Source organism: Pongo abelii, chromosome 15, assembly GCF_028885655.2.
Source record: "Pongo abelii isolate AG06213 chromosome 15, NHGRI_mPonAbe1-v2.0_pri, whole genome shotgun sequence".
NCBI lineage: Eukaryota > Metazoa > Chordata > Mammalia > Primates > Hominidae > Pongo > Pongo abelii.
Window position 1 is genome coordinate 99813749 of NC_072000.2, and position 22346 is coordinate 99836094.

Here is a 22346-nt window from a genome sequence, read left to right on the forward strand (position 1 = left end):
AACTAAACAGGGCTATGCCGTGATCAATTCCATATAGACCTAAAAGGCAGAGCATCCCCGTGGACAGAGTTCTGTCTTTCTTCAAAAAACAGGCTGCTTTATTTTTTGGACAACTACTTAGAAGGTAAGGGTTCTTGTTATTCAGGGCCACAAGACTCACAAGTGTTTCTGTGAGGGTACTTAGCACTACTCTAAGACTTTAGACAATGGATCCAGATATGCTGGGTGAAATCACCTCCCTCAGTTGTAAATACCTTGTAGCCAGCAGTGGTCTTGCTGCAGCCTGACAGTGGAAAGTGATTCTTCCATTTGCAGGGTCCGCTATAGGAGTGCTGGCAACCTGGCTTCATCTGCCCTAAACAAGGCAGATGGAAAAACCAACGACTGCTCCTCCTTCCTAATAGAACAGACTTTCCCACCCTTTGCCCTTTCTCTGTAGAACTGCTTCACCAAGTCAAAAACTCAGAGAGTCATTGGAATGGCATTTAACTCTAGGGCATGCACCACTGAACCAGATCCAAATCTATTACTTTTGATGGCAAAAACCATAATAATAATAATTATTATTATTATTATTGAGATGGAGTCTCACTCTGTTGCCCAGGCTGGAGTGCAGTGGCGTGATCTTGGCTCACTGCAACCTCCACCTCCCAGGTTCAAGTGATTCTCCTGCCTCAGCTTCTCAAGTAGCTGGGACAACAGGTGTGCACTGCCACACCTGGCTATTTTTTTTGCAGTTTTAGTAGAGGTAGAGTTTCACCATATTGGCCAGGCTAGTCTTGAACTCTTGACCTCAAATGATTTGCCCACCTCGACCTCCCAAAGTGCTGGGATTACAGGCATGAGCCACCACTTCCAGCCTGTAACAACTTTTGCACCAACAGTTCAAAGTCTCATGCACGGCTCTGGACTCCACTTGGATTCATATGGAGACTAAAACTTTGTCTCTTCCTTTAACAGTCATGTAAGGGGTGAGGGGCTGCAGATATAATGCTTCTCACTCAAGTCCCCCTATCCCGCCTCACCTCCCAAAGGGTGAGAAGGGTTTAAGATCACAGAGACAGAAAAAACTTAGGAAACGTATTACACACATTATTAAAATAATAGCAAATTTTTAAAAAGTTGTCACTTGGGAGAACAAATTATACAAGAGGCAAAATCATTTTATTTTAAATCGTTCTAATGACAGTGTTCTGAATTGAAGGGTACACTTCTGTTCCTTTGTAAGCAGAAGATTCTGACATACATTTTCCTTTTCTTGGCAAACCAAGGCCATTGTTAGGAGCTTTTGTTAGTCTGTGGCAGCTCCTGGGTTTACTTGCTGGTTTCTTAGACCTGCCCTCAAAAGTCAGGATGGTGTCTCCGGCTTCTCCTGCATCTGGCAGAGTCCTCCCCTTCTCCTCTGCAGCTTCCAGTGCACTGTGAGTTAAGAAACCAGATAGCCAAACCCAAGAATTCTTTGTTAAATAAACTGTCCTGGTGGGGCTTTGATCCCTGGGGTTGGGAGTGAAATGGCTGGAAAGGCCTCATTTTACCGCTATCTGGGCTAGTGCCTGGATCTATTGGGGGTGCTGTTTCTCTACAAAATGTACTCAGAGTGCATTTTGGAATTTTCAGTATCCACTTGGCCTGCCCATGACCCCCACCCCTGAGACTGTGAACGAGGAGGTCTGGAGAGATGCTGAGAATGTTTTTGAAGATGCTCCCAGATGAGGCTGATGTCCACATGAGATTGAGTGTTGCTGTCGCCTTGAGTTCAACCTCTGCACGAACGAGGTTGAACTGGAAGTCAGAAATTTACAATGTCAGCCTTAGCCACATGTCATCTTTCTTCTCATAACCTCTTGGACAAACTCCTTTACTTCAGAAAACGAATTTCCAAACCACACAGTATTTCATAGACCAAAATAGAGATTTTTATTTCCAAACACAAAGCAGATACATTTTAAAAAATATAGAACAACAGTAAAAACATCAAACCATCTTTTAGAACACTGCTACTTCCAACTTGCGCAAAAGGAAGGGGAGGAAAACATCAATGCAACTTTAAAATATAGCACTAAGAAGAAATTCCGGGGTCCTGGTGTTCCTCCCTGGATGGCGGGGAAGGCTCCATTAGCTTTGGACTTGATATGAACCGAGATAACACACACATGTTCCGAGACAGTCATTTGGCTCCAATACTGCTTGCCTTCCCAGAAAGCTTAATTTATTGCAAATGCATGTTTTACCATCACAAATGATATGACAAGAGTAGATATGGTCCTTCTGCATATTGTTTACATAATAGAACATTTAAAACAATGGAATGTGTTTGTCTTTGACATCAAAAATCATTTATGCAGCATCTACATGCACATATACACACAAAAGTGTGAACGCATACACACACACAGACACACACACACACACACACACACCCCATGCCATTGCTTGGTCCACACTGCATGAAACACACCATTCCAGCTACATGAACAGGTCAGTATCAGGTTAGTGTAACCAGGGCTCCAGGTACAAAGGATGAAGTGGGTTTGCTCACATAGATTTAGCTTAGGGTAGAGTGAACTTGTTTATGAGAACCTCATTTATGCAGAGGTTGGACTCAAGGCGATCGCAGCACTCGATCTCGTGTGATCATCAGCGTCATCTGGGAGCATCTTCAAAAACATTCTCAGCATCACCCCAGACCTCTTTGTTCACAATCTCAGGGGTGGAGGTCATGAGCAGGCCAAACTCACTCTACCCTACCTGCTGCCTCCAGGATGGGTTCTGAGGAGACATGGGACCCTCCCATGGGATGGATGACAAATGAAACTAAAAAATCCATCTGGGTGGGGGGCTTTGGAATGAGGGCTCTGGTTTTTTGGGCTTGAATTGGAGGGAAAACATAATCATTCCTCCAAAGCTGGTATTGGAAACTTGCCATTTCCCCAACACACACACACAGAAAGAGAGAAAGGAGAAAATTTAGGACCCACAGAATTAAGCCCTCTTTCAAAGCAGGTTATCTGCTATCCTGAGAAAAAGAGAGGGCATCATGTCTAAACCAGCCCAAGGAAATTCCCAGATGACACAGATCTAAGGGGTCATCTGACCTTCCCTTCTTTATGGAGAATGCCAGGGAGAGGCATAAAACTCTGGACCTTGGGGGAAACGTCCTGAGCCCGATGCGGTCTCCCTGGGTTCAGAGAGACCACAGGCTGGTGTCTGTTGTGCTGAAGCCCAGCACTGGAAGCCAGGGCTGCCCAGTTGTGCTTCTGCATGGAGATGTGTGTGTAGTACTCGCACATGCTATGCTCACATACCCGTGCATCCCTCCCACTCTGCCCACCCCTTCACATGCACACACAGCTTCCTCTGCCCGCTTCCTCCTCCCCAATAAAACTTCTGGAACATGCACAAGCGACTGCCTCCTTGTTTCTCCCATGAGAGGATTTGGAGCTGCTCAGCAGGCAGAGACCGCGCAAAGCCAACTCTGTCCTCTGCCTGCCCCCGCAAGCGCCGGCCTGTCCGTGCTTTTCCAGTGAGAAGGTAGACAGACAGTGGGTACCTGCTCCCATCCCCAGGGACCTCATCCTGATGTTGCCAGCTCCCATCAGCGGTGGGAGTCAACGGACTTCCCCACGGGAGTGGGCACAAGAGGAAAGCCTTGCTGCCCCTGCTTTGGAATGTTGCCCTCCAGCTAGCTCACCAGCTGCCAGAGTGGCAGCAGCCCACAGCCTGCAAAGGAAAGGAAAGCAACTGAGGCCCAGGGAACATTCGATAGAGTGGAGCATTGGGCTCGGAGCCAGTCATGCCTGGGTACAAGTCCCAAATTTACCACTCCCCACCTAGCTGGCTGCTCTGAGGCAGGCTGCTGACCCTCCCCACACTCTGGTTTCTGCACCTGGTTTCTGATCATGACTCCATAGCACAGGCTTTTTAAGTGTCATGACCATATTGCAGGCCCTCGGGGTATGTTTTCTTCCCTCCCTTTCTCATCAGAACAGGAAGAGGGACTGTAGGACTTTGTCCCTCATCTCCACAGAGGTGCTGGGGATGGGCTGGCCTGGTGTTCCTGGTTGCTGAGCTCAGAAGCAAGTGTTTCAGAAAGGAAGCCCAGGATCCTCGGGGGAAACCGAGGTCCCTCCTTGTGACTGCTGTCTCCCGGCTGGACAAGGTGGTTGGGTTGGGGATGATGTTACCATGACAACTGGAGAGCAGGCGCTGGGAGATGCTGAGTCCTGCTGACCGTGCTTTAAGGCCCTGAACATCCTGCTGAACCATTTGCTTTTAGACCACGAGCCTGTGTTTTAATGTTCTTTTAGAAACAAATTCCTCCTTGTTCTTACTTTGAAAAACAGAAGGCTATGTATGTTTCTGTCATACACAGAAGCTAAGGGAGAAACGACAGCTGGTTTTAAGTCCTCTTTGACTCTGGGCCTCTGCTGCAGGAGCCTGCAGGCACTGGCAATTGGGTGATGAGGGCCACCTGTGGGGTGCCCCCACCCACTTTCCTTTTCAAAGCCTCAATTGTCTGCTAGAAAACAAAGAGCTGGCCTGGAAGGGCTCAGAGATCCTCATTTTCCAAGATTTGCACCCAGGAGCTCCTCAAGCTCAAGAAGAAATGAAAGCAAATATGCATTGCCTGGGCCGAATCCAAACACAAAGAAAGTGTTCAAAAGCTTAGCCCTGGGTGCTCACGGCCAGGACAAAGACGGGAGGGGCTGTTCCTGCACAAAAACTCTGGCGAGCTGGGCAGATCTATTTGTCGGTTCCCAAGCCTTGCAGGAAGAATGTCTACAATGCCTTTGGGTAGACCTGAAGGACTCAGGGACCCCTAAGAGGAGGTGGCAGGCCGTGGTGGCAGGTCACTCTCACACTGCAAGGATGATGCCTTCAAGTTCCGAATAAGGAGCATACGGCCAAGGCATGGAGGATCAGGACAAACTCCGGTTTTTTCCTCCAACTGTAGCAGAGACAGATAAGTGCCACTCCAAGCCACCCTACCCTTCATTCTTACTAGAAGAGCCCCCATCTTTTTGGGGTGCATGTTCTCAGACTTCTTGCAGATGTGGGGAAAACATGTGACACAGTCCTGGCCAATGAGATGAGAATGGAAGTGGCTGGTGGAGCTTCTGGGAAAGCTCCTAATGAGGAGGGCAGATTCATCTAGCTCACTCCCCTTCTTCCTGCCTGGAACCCAGATGAAAAATTGGAGGTACAGCAAGCATCCTGGGCCATGAAGTGACTGTGATATAAAGGAAAGAGAGTTGCAAAGCCTTGGCTCTGACATCCGTAAGCTGAGGAGACAATGCCAGCAACCGCCTATGTCTAGACTTCTCAGAAGGAGAGAAAAGTAAAGTCTCTGATTGGTTTAAGTCAAAGTTGGTTGGGGGAGGAGGGATTCTGTTACTGGTGGCTGAATCTAGGGATTTCTCTTCCAGATGCGAGCCCACCCGCACCCTCCTAGGATACCTAATATTTCAAGGAGCACTGGATGCTCCAGGGCTGACTTCCCTCCTTACCAATAGGTGGGGGGAGGTGTCAAGGAACTGGACCAATGTCACACAGCCCATCAGCGCGGAGTTCCAACTCAACCCTGTCTAGTGCTGAGCTGTATCACACTGTCATCCAGTGGGTGCAGAGACCGAACCCCACTCCTGGAACTAACTCCCTGAGCTCACTGGCCAAAGAAGAACTGCTGAGGTCTCAGAGTCCTAACCTGTAAAATGGGTACAAAGTTGGAACAAGACAGTCTGTGGAAGCCCTCCACCTCTGACAGCCTAAAAAATCCAGGTATCCTCCTTCAACAGAGAACTTAGCATTTCCTAATCCATTTTGTCTCCCCTAAAAATCCTACTTGGCAGTTCATCCCATTGTCTGCTTTCTGGGGCTAGTTTGTCTTATCCAATTACTAGATGAAGGAAAAGTGATTTTTTGATTGGGAACATCCTAATTTTAATATACATTCAAAAGAAAAAAGAAAAGGAGGCCAGAATTGAGAGCTTTCTGAGAGGGCTGGTACAGGTGTAAGGATGTCAAACAGGTTTTGCTCACATAAGGATATGATTGATTGGCAGCAGCTTGGAGTGGTTTTGAGGACGGTGAGGTCCATTGGGCTGGAGAGTGGGGAGTGGGAAAGGTTGGTGATCAACTGTTGATGTCTGTCTTGGAAGCAGCAAGGGCTGTAGTTGCCCACACCTCCCTCCAATGCTGACCTAGACTGGTGACAATGAGATTGGGGTGAGAATTAGCTGAGTCCCCATAAGAGTGGGAATTAGGGCAGGATCCTGCTGGGCTATGGACACAGAGGCTTCCTGGCAATCACTGCAGACACCGGTGAAAAACACTCTGATTACAGAATCCAAAGGAAGCTGCTGGCATCTCAGGGTGACAGCCACAGGCACAGCCTCCCTGGTGGGTCCCTCACCTCCTCTCCTCTGGGGAGAAATCCTAGGCAGGGGGCAGGAAAGGGCAAGATATTATCCTTGAGCATGGAGACGCCAACCCAGATGATCCCCAGTGGGGAAAAGTGGGCTTCTCAGTTTGGCATTTCCAACCACATATTTTTACCAGGAAGACAGACTAATAATTGGGCTAGTAATGGAAATGACAATCAACATCCACAGCCTTAGCCTTAGGCCTCCCCTTGAAGCCTCCAGGAGCCTCCCAAGCTGTGTTGTTCTGTGACCCAGCACAGCCCAACACCCTTCTGACCTCCTGAGGCCGAGTCAGTCTGTTTTCCCCTCCTTCTGCCATGCCCAGGTCCTCTCCCTGCCCAGCCCAGCTGCCCTGGCCGCCTTGACCCACTTCCTCTGCCCGGTATGGTTCATAGTCACAATGGTGGCCTCCAAGAGGCAGCAAGACACTCTCATGCCCTGTCCCGAGCTCTCCCACTGTCTCCCCTGTGTGGCTCTTCCAGTTTCTGTGACAGTGGGCCTGCCCCTCTGGAAAGGCAGATGGGCAAAGTCAAGGGCAATGACTGCAATCCAGCTGGGCATCTTCAATGGCACAAACCCTTTTCTTCGTCTGCAAGCTCCCTGAGGGCAGGGACTGGGCTTTGCTCACCCCAAATCTCCCGGCACAAAGCCTGGCACAGGCTGGAGAATGCTTGTTGCATTGGATTAAGATGCAAAGAGGCACAGGGCACTTCTGCCCACCAACCAGGAGAGAGAAAGCTCCAGACCCCAGACAGCATCCGAATGGCCAGTGGGAAGGCACGGCCAGTGAGCAACTGGGTTTTTTTTTTTTTTTTTTTTTTTGGAGGGGCCACAGCTGGCAGCCTCCTGGCCTCCCCTGAACCCAGTTGCCACAAATTTCCATGATGTCCCTCTTCCCATTTCTCTTTCCTTCTCTCCCTCGGGGACTCCTGCACTAAGCAATCCTCAAGCTGCTCTCTTCTCCCAGCCATCTCCTGGGTTCCCAAACTTTCAGACATGTTTTTCCAGGAAGAATACTGTATGGGGAGCAAACCAACGCAGAGTTGGCAACTTTTTATTTTGTCCAATGAGGGCTCCCAAAACACAATGGAAACCATCAAAAAAGACAGAGCCACCTTTACCCATCCCTCATTTCCTAAAGGCCATTGAGCACCCTTGAAGTAGGAGAGATATAATCCCAGAATGAAGAGCCAGTGTTAGGGTGAAATAAATCCTATGGAAAGAAAAACTCAAGGCGTTCCCTCATATTGTTTCACTTGCCTTTGGTCAGTGAAAGCTTTGCCACTAGCGCTTGTCCTCAGAGGAAAGTTGGGAACCATGAAGGTACAGCCTGCCATTCCCATTCTCTTTTTCTCTCTCGCTATCCCCGCCCCCCTGCTTCCTCTTTTTCTCTCTCTCTTCTCTCTCTCTCTCTCTCTCTCTTTTGCTCTCACTCTCTCTCTCTCCTCTCACCCTCAAATTGTGGTAAAATAAACATAACATAAAATTTAGCATCTTAACCACTTTTAAGCACACAGTTCAGTGCATCAAGCCTGACTCCCTCTGGCCCACTTCCCTGTCCGCCCTCTCCAGCCAGACCAGCATAAAGTGCAGGTCCTCAAAGTTTCTGCAAAGCCTCCCGGCCTCCCGGTCAGGCCTGGCTCCAGTCTAATGCAAGAGATAAGATCCCCTCTTTACTCCCTAACTGTGGGCAGCCCCAGCCTCCCATCCCCTGCAAGGCAGGGCAGGATGATGCCACCGGTCCCAGTTTGCCAACAGTAAAATCCATTAGGGAACCCCCAGTTAGCACAAACTGCCCACCTTCAGGCCTTTTTCTCCCCTCTGCCTGTCATTCTCCTTGGCGTCCAGGCTGCAAACGGTCCCCAGCTTCCTTCCCCTGAAGCCGCCTGGAGACAAGCATCTTTGGACCCCCGGTCCCTGCAGGGAACTCCAGCCAGCTGCCAGAAGCAAACGGGGCCTGAGAGATGGAATTGGGTCAGGTCATCCATGACCCATTTCTTCTGGAAGGGAGTCGGGTGTCAGGAAACACATTTGCCTTTGGGTTTCAGCAAACCACAGCTGAAGCTCTTATCCTGTGCTGGGCATTGGGGGTGTGGAGTTCTGTCATTCATGACCGAGGACCTCATCATGAGACATTAGAGGGGCTCATCTTCCAGGTGAGCAATGTGAAGATAATGATAGATGGCCCAAGGGAATGTGCTGCTGGTGGTGACTCATCTCACAGCTGAGGACCAGTCCCTCAGGGAAATGTATGGATGCTCCACTCTGGCCATGTCCCAGGCGAGCTGATGGGCAGAGTTCTGCCTGCTTGCACAGGGAACTCCATTCCCAGAGGCTACAGAGACTGCAACCTGGTAGAACCAGCCTGAAGCCCCCCTCCAGCCTGGGCTTTGGGGTCCTCATTGCCCCATGTTGTGGGTTTGGACCCACTTCAGCATGAGCAAGGGTCTTTATATCTTTAAGCCTCAGTGTTCCATATCAAACGTGGGGGTAAAACAGTATCAAACCCTGGGGGCAGGTGTCAGTGTGGGAATTACATAAAGCAAGGCTGCAAAATGCCACCCAAGGGGGTCACGCACCCAGGAGCACCAAACGGAGCGCGTTCTTTGTCTCCCTTGTCGGTGTTCCCTCTGTCCCGCCACCACTGGGCACTTCCCAGGGTCTCCTGGCCTCATCTGCTGTCAGTACCTGCCCATCCCGCCCGCTCCCAGCTTCTCTTTTTAAACACCCTCTGGGTGCTGCATGTGCCTTTCCACATGCAGAGAACGGGCTAAGAAAGAAAGGGGTGGGAGGGACAGGTAAGCAGGGATAACTAATTCATCAACCGACCCACTGGTGGTTCTCTCTCCCTCCTCCGCTTCCCTCCTCTCTCTCTCTCTGACACACACACACACACACACACACACACACACACACACACACACACAGTGTTGGGCCATGAGAGTACCAATTCTTATAAACTCTAAGACCCCTTTCATTTTGGAAACAGACGAACAAGACACACACACACACACACACACACACACACACGCGCGCGCGCGCGCCACAGCGCCACCTTTCTCCAGTAGCACCTTAAAGCTCTACATGGCCGTTAAAGAGGCTAGAAACTAAAGTCATAAGAATAATTGCCTGGCTCTCCTTTAAGCAAAGGAGATTGCACTTGCACTTTTAAGCACCAATAATTGGGCTGTTACGTCATATTACAAGTATATTTATATGAAAGTACTGAAAATATCAATTCTTTTTTAAAAAACAGTTATGCAAACAAGCAGACTTGATGGCATCATTATCAAAATTTAAAAAATATAGGTAGATATTCCCACCCCCGCCCGCATGTTCCAGCTTCTACTTCCCCAACATGTGGTATATGTGACAGGCTGCACACATGCCCAGTGGCTGTTTTCTTCCTGTAGTTGCCGACACGCGGGGATCACACTACAACGAGCAGGACACCACCTGAGGGCCATGGTGGCCAGTTGGGCTCTGGCCTTGCTGCCTCTCACTGTGTGGCCATGGATCAGTTTCTTCCCCATTCTGGGCCTCAGCTTTCTCACCTGTGACATAGTAGAGTGGAAACCCGGCAAGCCCCGCCGCCTGCCGCCACCGCCCCGCCACTGCTCTGACTTCCAGGACTGGACATCTGGGCATGGCTGCCTGGGCTCACTCAGCCCCTGATTTTCCAGTAAGGCGGTTGCCTGCAGAGAATGGCCCTATGGCTTGGTTTCCAGATATCTGGAGAAAAGTGTGCTTTCTCTTTTTACATGAAATCATAAATTTCTCTAGATATTTGGAAACCAAGTCACAGGGTTGTAGGATCTACTTTTTGAACTTTTCATCCCCTGTAGTTGCCAATTCTGCATGTACTAGTCCTGTAGAAATAAGTTAAACTGAAGCAGCTTGAGGGAAGGAACTTGATGGAAGGATGGAGAGTCCACAGGGCTTGTTTTCCAAAGAAAAGTGTTGTTTGGAGGAGCATAATTATAAGCCTACAGCTTATCATAAAGCCGTTCAAAAAAAAAAAAAGGCCAGGCATGGTGGCTCATGCCTGTAATCCCAGTGCTTTGGGAGGCTGAGGTGGGCAGATCACCTGAGGTCAGGAGTTCGAGACCAGCCTGGCCAACATGGTAAAACCCCAACTCTACTAAAAATACAAAAATTAGCTGGGCATGGTAGCAGATGCCTATAATCCCAGCTATTCGGGAGGCTGAGGCAGGAGAATCGCTTGAATCTGGGAGGCGGAGGTTGCAGTGAGCCGAGATCGCACCACTGCACTCCAGCCTGGGCAAAAAGAGCGAAACTCCGTCTCAAAATAATTATAATAACAATAATAATAATAACTCAGAGCCAGGCTTGTGGATGGAAATACAGTGCCCAAGTCACATTCTGCTTAAAGTTGTAACAAATACAGGCGAGTAAAAAGAAAAAAAAATATACTTTCTGAGTCAGCCCCAAGGGCTGTCCTTGGCAGCATGGGTTTCCTGCCCATGAATGTCCTAGTTGCCTAGGACCCGGGTCCCCAAGGGCAGAGCTCACGGTGAAAGGCAAAGGGTCAGTGTGTGTGAGACAGCAGTGGTGCTGGGCATCAGGCCCTCTTAGGGCCTCAGTTTCCCCTCTACTTAAAGGGCCTTTCTGGGTCTATAATACTTTATGATTCCAAAGCCAGAGAGAAGGTCCGAGGAAATCCCCTCTGAAGCTCGTATTTGTAGTTGAACGGTAAAATCCATTTGTAAAGAGTGGGAATTAAGTACTTTTTTAAAGGGGAAAATTTAGTGTTGATTTAGGAAAAACATGATCCAGTTGTAAAGCACTTAGGAACCATCCCAGAGTTCCCTGGCAAGGAAGGGATGAGTTTCTGGCCTCGGGAACTCACATGGAGTCACTGCGGCCCCAGCCCAGGTGGTGCATGGAGCCCGGCTCACCTACACCTGGCTGGAGAGGGCCTGGTTTTGGGTGGCCTGGGCCCTAGTCCCATATGGGGATGCACATGAGACCTTCTTGGCCCCATGGACCTGCTGTCTCCAGAGTCTTTTCTAGGAAGGGGAAGGAGAGCCCTTGAGACAGGCCGAACTCCAGAGCAGATTCTCTCACCGCTGTCCTGGACCCTCGATCCCTGGCCCATGGTGTGGCAGATGCTTCCCTTCTCACCTGCAGCTTGAGCTCTCGACGATGAAAACTCAGTCCAGGAGCAACAGAGGAAACACATCTTTCCTGGGCACTGCCAGTGGGTGCTGCTCACGGAGTGTGCCTCACCATTCTGCATGGAAATCTTAAAAATAAAGCCTGTCTTCTTCCCTTTCTCCCTGAATGAAACACACAGAGCAGGATCTCACCGTTTCATGGGGGCTCGGTGTCATCACCAGGGACAGTCCTCATAGGTCTGTGTGATCAGAAGCCGCTGAGAGCTGGGGTTAGGGCTCCCGCATGCAATGCCTCCACATGGCTGTGCTTTCTTAGTTCAGGGATCTGCTCTCTGCAGCTCTTCTTTTTCTCCCTTGATGTCACTCTGTCACTTGTCACTGCTATCACTGTACCTGCCTCTGGTCATTGCCATTTCTACTTCTGACACATGGCAGCTACTCTTTGTGGTTGTTAAAACTAGACAAGCATACTTGTTCTCATTATGCATAAAGCAAGAGTCACTGGGCACTAAGTGAGGGTCTGTGGTGCTCTTCCACATTGCAGCTCAGAGGCCTTTCATTACATCTGAGTTCTGGGATTAGCTTTGGAGAAGAGGTTGCCATGAAAGTGACATGTTATTGTTCTTGCTTTCTAGGGTTGACTGCAGACCAAGTCAACAATACCACAAAATCCCATTGGAGGGAGACATGGCTAGGAATTTTCCCAACTCCAAATAGACCTTGTATATGAAATTATACATACTTAGCATTTACATACAGATCATATAAAAATTCTAGACATTATTCCCTAGTCACATGTAGTACACATTTAGTATAAATAGACTAAGACAACACTGTATAAAAAGTAAGTGTGTTCCGGGAATGCTGACACAGCACTGATATGGATGCAGCTCTGCAGTCTTTGGCCTGCCCCTGTTTCCAGTTTCCCTGGCGGGCAACCTCAGGAGGGGCCCTGGGACTGATGGAGGTTGGAGAAGAAAGTCACCTGTATGCCCCAGTGGGTTAGGTGGGTGGTGGGCCATTGTAGCGCAGCATGAGCGTGAAGGAGCGGGCGAAGTTGTTGGCCAGGGTGCAGCTGCGGTCCTCTTCCCTGACTGGGAGCAGGAACAGCAGGAGGAGGAATAGCAGCAGAAGCAGCTGCAGTGGGAGCGCCACACAGCACACCCTCCGGAAGAGGGAGCCCAGTCCTCGCCACCGCGGAGTCTGCGGAACCAACACAACACAGGTGAGTGGGCTGGGGGGACTCTGGTGGTGGGGAGCAGGTTCAGGGGGCGAGGAGGATGCCAGGAGCGGTGGTTGCACTGAACTGACTGTATGACAGTACACATCTCCATGTTCTCATCTGTGAAATGGGGCTAATGTAAGTTTTGCCAGAAACAGGGTTTCTGTAGTTTTCCCAAAGCATTCAAGGCATGAAAGGAAGAACAGAAAACACAGTTGCAGGCTCTGCCATTGTGACATGTATCTTTGCCTGGTGCAGCAGAGTGCAGGCTGTGAATCCTAAGGTCACTTGACTTCTCTGAACCTCAAGTTTCTCATCTACAGATGGGGCAATAATGGCACCTACATGACAGAGTTGTCATGAGGATCCAATGAGGCAGAGCCTGGCACGTAGTAAGTGTGTATCAGCTGCTGTCATGATTAGTATGCATCCTTAATATTTCGCCATCTAAATCTTCGTCATCACCATCATCACCACCATCAAGTTCATCATCATCACTTTCTTCCTCCTCTTGTCTTTCTTCCCTTTCCTCTTTTTCCTCCCCCTCTTCCTTTTCTTTCTTTCTTTCTTTTTTTTTTTTTTTGAGATGGAGTCTCGCTCTGTCGCCCAGGCTGGAGTTCAGTGGCGCGATCTCAGCTCACTGCAACCTCCACCTCCCAGGTTCAATCAATTATCTCCCTCAGCCTCCCGGGTAGCTGGGATTACAGGCACCTGCCACCATGCCCAGCTAATTGTTTTGTATTTTTAGTAGAGATGGGGTTTCACCATGTTGGCCATGCTGGTCTTGAATCCTGACCTTGTGAGCCACCCTCCTCGGCCTCCCAAAGTACTGGGATTATAGGTGTGAGCCACCGCGCCCGGCCCCTCTCTTCCTTTCCCTCCCTCTCTCCTTCCCTCTTCTCCCCCTCTTCCTCCTCCTCCTTTTGTTTCATCATCAATTTCATCACCATCACTATCGCCATCAGTATCACATGAAGGTTAGTCTCACAAGTCCAAATGCCTAATGGACTTCTCTGCTACAATGTCCCTGAAAGTGGCCAAGAAAATATTTCCTAAGTTCTGGAGGGACTGGCCGGGTTGTGGCTTCATGGATGTCTGACTGCCAAGGAGTGCAGGGGCAAGAGCTGATCACTCAGAAAAGTGAGGCCCTCATGGTCAAGATGCTGCAGCGTGCAGGACGAGCCCAGCTTTTAGGATCCTAGAGGACTGGGTCCCCACCCAGACTCTGTTACTCAACAGCTATGTGACCTTGGGCAAATCAATATTGGATCCTCTGTTATCTGCTCTGCAAAATGGGGATCAAACACCTACCCCTATTTGCTGGGCTGTGGTGAGGACTCAAAGCAAAGGTATATATGTACCTTGATTGATAAATGTACTAGTTCTTACTATTATTACTATTAATAATTATTTATAATAATAGTGCTAGCACTATTAGTAACTGTTAGTGACATTCATTACTATTAATATTAGTAATCACAGCACTAGTACTATTATTATAGAATATATCTGCTGGCTCCCTGAAGAACCAAGGTTCACCCTCCAGGGCACCAAAAGCCACAGTCCCGTGATGATGATAGTGATAGTGACCATGGTGATGGAGGTGATGGCAATGATGGCAGTGATGCTTGATGATGGTGGTGATGGTGATAATGACCATGACGCTAATGGTGGTGGGGTTGGGGTGGAGTGGTGAGAGTAAGATGGTGATGATGGTGATAATGATCATGGTAATAGTGATGATGGTGATGGTAAGTGTGAGTGATAGAGATGATGATCGTGATGGTGATGATGGTGATGGGGATGATGATGATAGTGATGGTGGTGGTGGTCACGATGGTGAGGGTGATGGTGGTAAGGATGATGGTGATGGTGGTGGTGATGGTGATAGTAATGATGATGGTGGAGGTAGAGATGGTGGTGGTGATGGCGAGGGTAATGGTGGTAAGGATGATGGTGATGGTGATGGTGGTAAGGATGATGGTGATGGTGGTGGTGGTGGTGATGGTGATGATGATGGAGGAAGAGACAGTGGTGATGGTGATGGTGACGGTAATGGTGGTAAGGATGATGGTGATGGTGATGGTGGTGATGGTGATGGTGGTAAGGATGATGGTGATGGTGGTGGTGGTGGTGATGGTGATGATGATGGAGGTAGAGACAGTGGTGGTGGTGATGGTGAGGGTAATGGTGGTAAGGATGATGGTGATGGTGATGGTGATGATGATGGTGGTGGTGGTGATGGTGGTAAGGATGATGGTGATGGTGATGGTGATGGTGATGGTGGTAAGGATGATGGTGATGGTGATGGTGGTAAAGATGATGGTGATGGTGATGGTGATGGTGGTAAGGATGATGGTGATGGTGGTGATGATGGTGATGGTGATGATGGTGGAGGTAGAGATAGTGGTGGTGGTGATGGTGAGGGTAATGGTGGTAAGGATGATTGTGATGGTGGTGATGATGGTGATAGTGATGATGATGGAGGTAGAGATGGTAGTGGTGGTGGTGGTGAGGGTAATGGTGGTAAGGATGATGGTGGTGGTGATGGTGAGGGCAATGGTGTTAAGGATGATGGTGATGGTGGTGGTGATAGTGGTAGTGGTGGTAGTGATGGTGAGGGTGATGATGGTGATGAAGAAGCACTGTTAAATGCAAATGTTCCTGGGATGTTCTAACCTGGGCAGTTCTGTCTCTCTACCTCTCCTCTCTGAGTCAACTCATGTATTCCCCTGCTCCAAGTATCTCCTCCAGATGATAACACTTAACTCTGTGCCTCCAGCCTCAAATGTTTTCACTCACCAAAGTCCTTAGACACTGATTTTATAAAACAGGCTGCTTATAACAATGAATAAGTACTCTTGGCTGCATGTATTTCAGCAGTGACTTCGGGAGTGGAGGGTGGGGGTGGGTGACACATTGTTTAAGCAGCTGAATGAGTGTGAGTTCACAGAGAAGGTGGTTCTTCCCATAGCTGCTGGGCTGGGTGGAGCCAAATCTCTGACCCATGAGACCCACCCAGGGAGAGAGAAAAGGGGCAAGACAATGAGCTGTAGGGTCACCCAGCCTGGGTTTCCACTGCAACTGACAACCTGTAATTAAGGTTCTCCCAAATGGAGGGTCTGCTTACAAGTGTCCTTTTTTATTTGCCCCTCCATTCTCAGAGCTAACATTTTGCTTATTCAAGAGAGGGGTTGTGCCTTGGCCATGATCCTCTGGGGAAAACATTTCTGAAGGTCCAAAAAGTGTTTACACATACAAGTGTTGACAAGGGGTGGTCTTCTCAAAGGATTCCTGCTGCCTGCCCAGTGCCTGTTTACTTAGAGCTCACATCCTCACTTAGAGGGCCCTGCATTCCAAAATGCTCTTAAAAATAAGACACCTTTCAATATGTTTCTCAAATGCTTCGAAAAAACACACAGACACACACACACACAGACACACACACACACAGACACACACATACACACAACCTTCTAAGAAGCCAACAAGAAAAATGACAATCTCAGCTCTTCCAAAGAGAGAAGGGGCTTCCTCAGGAAGTTATAAGCTCCCAATCTGATATGGTTTTGTTGTGTCACCACCCAAATCTCATCCTGAATTATAGTTCCTATAATTCGCATGTGTTATGGGAAGGACCCAGTGGGAGATAATTGAATCATGGGGGCAGTTTCCCCCATACTGTTCTCGTGGTACTGAATAAGTTTCACAAGATCTGATGGTTTTTAAGGGGTTTCCCCTTTCACTTGGCTCCCATTCTCTCTTGTCTGCTGCCGTGTAAGACGTGCCTTTCTTCTTCCGCCACAAGTGTGAGGCCTCCCCAGCCACGTGGAACTGAGTTCATTAAACCTCTTTTTCTTTATAAATTACCCAGTCTCAGGTATGTCTTTATCAGCAGCATGAAAACGGACTAATACATCATCCCTGAAGGTAGGAAAGCAGGGGTTGATGAGCCCATGGGGGTGGGGATGGAGCATATGTTGTGTGAAGGAGTTAACATACCCAACAGAGGCTCTGACCAAGAGTCCTCCAAGGTCTTACATGATGAATCTGAGACTCCAGATTTCTGCGGATCACAGGCTAGAGTTCATCACAGTCCATGAGACCTAATCTACCATTGGTGAAATGGGATGTGGGGGGAATATAAGGTTTGGAATCTTGGGTTCTAACCCTGACTCTGCCACTTCCTAGCTGTGTGACCTAGGGCATGTCACTTAGCCTCTCAGAGCCTCAGTTTCTTCTCTGTTGGGAGAGAGTGATACTTGCTTACCAATGTAGGAAGGATAAATGAGGCCATGCATGCTATGCATAAAGTGCACAGTAAACACCCAATAAAGGCTCACTTCCTTTCTCCTCTGGCTGATGGGTGTGGGGCAGAGAGGCAGCTCCTGCAAGCCCCACAAGCTTCCCCTCCACCAGGGATGCAGGGATTAGGCACCATCATCACCTCTGGTCCCATCAGGGAAGAAAGCACTGCCCTCTTTAAATGCCATCTCTCAGCTCCTTAAAGACCCTCACATCCTATTGCCACAGGGCCTTTGCACAGGCTGTCCCTTGTGTCTGGAATGCTCACTGCCCTTTCTCCACTCCACCTGGTTAGCGCTGACTGATCACTCTAATCTCACCCTGAGTCACTTCCTCCAGGAGACCTTCCCTGGCCTTACACATCCTCAGGGCACCCTTTCTTCTGGATCACTGATTAAGATCTGTGCTGCCCTTAACTCCTCGGAGGCGGGGTCCACATTAGTCTTATGCTTTACTGTATCCTCAGCAGTGCTCAGTAAGTATTTGCCGAATGAATGAAACCATGAATATAAGGCTTCTTCCCTCCCTGCACTTCTGGCCATCAGCTTCTCCCTCAGTACATCGGAGGCCACCACTGAGACACGGGCCACCTGCTGTCTGCAAGCTGTTCTCACTGTGCCCATGGTTCACCAGGATGTCTGGGCTCCACTTGTTAGTGAACTCACTAAACACACCCCCAGAGGTCCTGAGCTCCGCTCTTCACCTCACTCAGGGGCCTCCTGGGCGCCTTGAGCATCTCTGTGAGGCCGACTTTCCTATGCCCATTTTACAGAGGAAGAAACTGAGTCTGGGAGAGTACCCAGTCCAAGGTCACACAGATAGGCTCAGCTCTACAGTGTCACTCCAGAGCCCAGGCTCTTCCTACTATCCCACGTGGCATTTCTCACAAGAAACAGCAATTCAAAAGACAACAAAAGTCTCTGGGGCCTCTGTTGTTCAACCTGGATCTGTGGAGGGTGGGTGTGCTCTGACCTGGGGCCCGGAGGGAGGAAGTCACACGCCATCACCACTGAGGCTAAGGGTCTTACCCAGGACCTGGCCAGGTCTCAGTACCCACTACAAAGATGCTTCTAGGCAGGCACCAAGCGCGGGACGGTGGGAGGAGGTCCACTGAGCCAGCTGCTCTCTGGCATGGAGGGTGCGCCCGCCCCAGTGCCTCTCATGAAACCCTCACTGAGCCACGTGTTGACCTCTGAAGGCTCCTCTGAGCACTGCTCAGCCCCTGCTGGCTTCCTCCTCCTGGGTGTCCCCAAGACTCCCAGGAAGGGGGTGTGGCTGGGACTACTGTCTTGCTCTGGCAGCGCCAGCAGGTCTTAGGGCAGCCCTGGTTTCCCGGACTGGGCCCTGCCACTTCTGACTTGGATGTTGTCTTCACTAAGTTCTAGGCACCAGAAGCACTGAATTACAGCCCTACATTTGCTCCCCGTAAGAGCTCAGAGGCTCCAGGAATTTCCCACACGTGGACACGATGGCAGTGGCTGGGCAGGGGGCTGGGTTCGTCTTGCCTCCTCACTGGGGTGGCTCTGCGTGGATGTCAGGCCACAGAGATGTATTTTTTCAGTTGAGTTTGGAGAGGGAAAGGGATGGGATGATCTGAGCTGGCCTGTGGTTTAGCTAATAGGTGAGAAGTGCCCATGGATGTAATGATGGAGTGATATTGTCATTACTCAAGCAAGGACGGAGCCTCATCCAGGAGCAGATGTATGACCATAGGCTTCCTCTCCTCCCCCCACTTCCCTTCTGCACCTTTCCTTATCTGCCATCCCCCTATGAGCAGGCTCTGCTCCTAGGATGGAGACCAAGGTCAGTGAGGGTCTAGGTTGACCCACAGGAACCTAGTTTGGGAAACTGGGTGATCATGATGCTTTTTGCTGATAGGGGCATGGGGATTTGATGGGGATGGGGATTTGATGGGGATGGGGATTTGATGGGGATGGGGATTTGATGGGGATGGGGATTTGATGGGGAGGGGATTTGATGGGGATGGGGATTTGATGGGGATGGGGATTTGATGGGGATGGGGATTTGATGGGGATGAGGATTTGGTGGGCATGGGGATTTGATGGGGAGGGGATTTGATGGGGATGGGGATTTGATGGGGATGGGGATTTGATGGGGATGGGGATTTGATGGGGAGGGGATTTGATGGGGATGGGGATTTGATGGGGATGGGGATTTGATGGGGATGGGGATTTGACGGGGATGGGGATTTGACGGGGTTGGGGATTTGACGGGGATGGGGATTTGACGGGGATGGGGATGGGGATTTGACGGGGATGGGGATTTGCCGGGGATGGGGATTTGATGGGCATGGGAGGTCAGCTTTAGATATGATGAGTAGGAGGTGCCTGTGGGACCCCCAAGGAAACATCTAGTGGGCAGTTGAGGTTTTGGGACTGAGGCTAGAAGGAGAGACCTGCATTAGAGATGAAGCAAGAGCTCACACAGTCTGAAGACAGTGCATAACCACACGCGTGGGAGGAGGTGCCAGGGAGAGTCACCTACGAGACAGTGCATAACCACACGTGTGGAAGGAGGTACCAGGGAGAGTCACCTACGAGACGGTGCATAACCACACGTGTGGGAGGAGGTGCCAGGGAGAGTCACCTACGAGACGGTGCAGAAAGCCACAGCTGTGGGAGGAGATGCCAAGGAGAGAATGACCCAAGAGTCAGTGCATAAACCAGAGGCCTGGAAGGAGATGCCAGGGAGAGCCACCTACCAGATGGTGCATGAACCACATGCATGGGAGGAGGTGCCAGGGAGAGTGACCCATGAGATAGTGTGCAAACCACAGGTGTGGAAGGAGGTGCCAGGGAGAGTGACCCAGGAGAGGGACAGGTCCTGGAGAACCTGAGGATGCCACCCATGAAGAAGGAGGCATTGTATTTCTAGTGCCTCTACCCAGCCCCTACAGGTCACTTATCCATTACAAAAGCAATGGTAGCAACTTCACAGGGAGAAGCCTCCCTAAGGGCGGCCACTCTTAACTGATGATCAGAGTGAGCACAGCCCATGTGCAACATGCTGATGCCATGTGTCTCCTGATAAGAGGCACAAGTAAACCACAGCACCGCTCTGTGATATTCCTGCCAGGAACCTGCCACCAAATCCAATCACAAGGAAACAGCAGTGAAACCCAAACCGAGGGATATTCCACAAACTGTCCAGCCTGTACTCAAAAAGGTCAAGGTCAAGAAGAATTAAGAAAAACTGAGGAACTGGGCCAGATTGGAGGAAAACAGAGATGTGACAATAAATGCAATGTATGATCTTGGATTGGATCCTGGACTGAGAAAAAAAAATCTACCAGTAAGACTGTAAGTCATACGTCCAGACAATGGAATATAATTCAGCGGTCAAAAGAAATGAGCTATTGGCCTGGCGCAGTGGCTCATGCCTGTAATCCCAGCACTTTGAAAGGCCAAGACAGGTGGATCGCTTGAGGTCAGGAGTTTGAGACCAGCCTAGCCAACATGGTGAAACCCCATCTCTACTAAAAATACAAAAAAAAAAAAATTAGCCTGGTGTGGTGGTGGGCACCTGTAATTCCAGCTACTCGGGAGGCTGGGGCAGGAGAATCGCTTGAACCTGGGAGATGGAGGTTGCAGTGAGCAGAGACTGCACCACTGCACTCCAGCCTGGGCAACAGGTGAGACCCCATCTCAAAAAAAAAAAAAAAAAAAAAAGAAAAGAAAAGAAAAAGAAAAAAGAAATGAGCTATCAAGCCACAAAGACACTGAGGAAACTTAAATGCATGTTGACAGGTAAAAGACATCAGCCTGAAAGGCTGCATAGTGTATGAATCCAGCCATAGGACGTCCCAGAAAAGGCAAACCATAGAGACATCAGAAAGATGTATGGTTGCCAGGGCCTGGGGAGAGGTGGGGAGGGATGAGTAGGTGGAGCACAGGGGATTTTCAGGGCAGTGAAATTCTTCTGCATCATACTTTAGTGGTGGCTACTGGTCATTAGACCTTTGTCCACACCCATAGGTTGTACAACACCAAGAGTGAGCGCTCAGGCAAGCTGTGGACTGAGTTAATAACAATATATCAAGTGGTTCATCAGCCTTAGCAAATGGACCACACTAATGCAAGATGTTAATTAATGGGGAAGATGGAGGAGGCTGGGATGAGAGGAGGTGTATGGGAATACTTTGTACATTCTGCTCAATTTTTCTATAAACCGAAAGCTGCTCAAAAACGAAAGTCAATAAATTCAAAAGAGACTATTGAGACAGCTTAAACTTTTAAAATATGGACTGTGGATTAAACAATAGTATTTTATCAACATTGAGTGTTATCAACACTGACTTAGATAGCTGGCAAAAAATAAAACAAGAGAGAAGTATCAGGATAGAGGTAGCTGGAAGAGGAGGCCGTGGTCATCAACCCCAGTGCCCCAGGGCCAAGTGTGATGAGGACAGCAGTTCACTGGTCTTAGTGAAGAAGTAGCTACTGGTACCTCACTGGGGTGAATTTCAGAGGAGTTGTGGGGTGGAAGATGAGTGACAGAAAGACAAAGAAATAGAAAGAGCAAGTGTAGAGAATGCTTCTCTGGATCTCAGTAGTCAAGGACTAGTTTCAAATACTTCATGACCAAAGTTTTAGCACCAACTTGTTCACAAATCATCAAAGACTGATTGCTTCTGGGCTCTGTAGACGGATGGAGTGGCAAGGCTGTGGGATGACACAGAGCACGGTTTGAAGCCTGCCCTGGCTCTCCCTTTTAGAGGTCAGAGACTGCATGGCCCTAGCAAAGCCCAGGCCTTTGGTTGTGACCAGGGAAGAAGCAGATTTGACCTGCCCCCGGAGTTCCACGGTAAGTCACAGGGGTAAAAACTCAACCTATGTTGCCTCTCCCAACTCCCATCTGACCCCATCCCACGTGTGAGAGAAGGTGCTAAGGGGCCCAGAAACCATTTCCTCCCACTATAAAAGGAGAAGGCAGTTGTGAGTGTTAAAGACCAAGCACACGTGTGCCCAGCACAGTGCCTGACACACAAAAGGGATTTTTGCAAAAAAAAAAAATCGTAATTTTTGTGGGCGGCGGACCACCCAGGTGCCAAGGGAAGAGACCAAGGGCACGAGCTGTTCCAGTATAATAAAATATATACAGTAAGAATAGTTATACTATTGGGAGGCCGAGGTGGGTGGATCACAAGGTCAGGAGATTGAGACCATCCTGGCTAACACGGTGAAACCACGTCTCTACTAAAAATACAAAAAAAATTAGCCGGGCATGGTGGCGGGCGCC

General features: G+C 49.4%; 1 protein-coding gene and 1 pseudogene across 5 annotated transcripts in view; both read right to left on the bottom strand.

The window, feature by feature from the left end:
• Window positions 1-1893: 1893 nt before the first annotated feature.
• LOC103889466 (putative uncharacterized protein encoded by LINC00341) lies at window positions 1894-4266 on the bottom strand (annotated as a pseudogene).
• Window positions 1894-22346, bottom strand: part of SYNE3 (spectrin repeat containing nuclear envelope family member 3) — a 109595-nt gene continuing 89142 nt past the window's right edge. For all 5 annotated transcript variants that reach the window (XM_024231911.3, XM_063715725.1, XM_024231910.3 and 2 more), the window contains one exon: window positions 1894-12763. In XM_024231911.3, coding sequence (XP_024087679.3) covers window positions 12563-12763 — 201 coding nt within the window. In that variant the 3' untranslated portion in view covers window positions 1894-12562. The remainder of the gene's footprint in view (window positions 12764-22346) is intronic.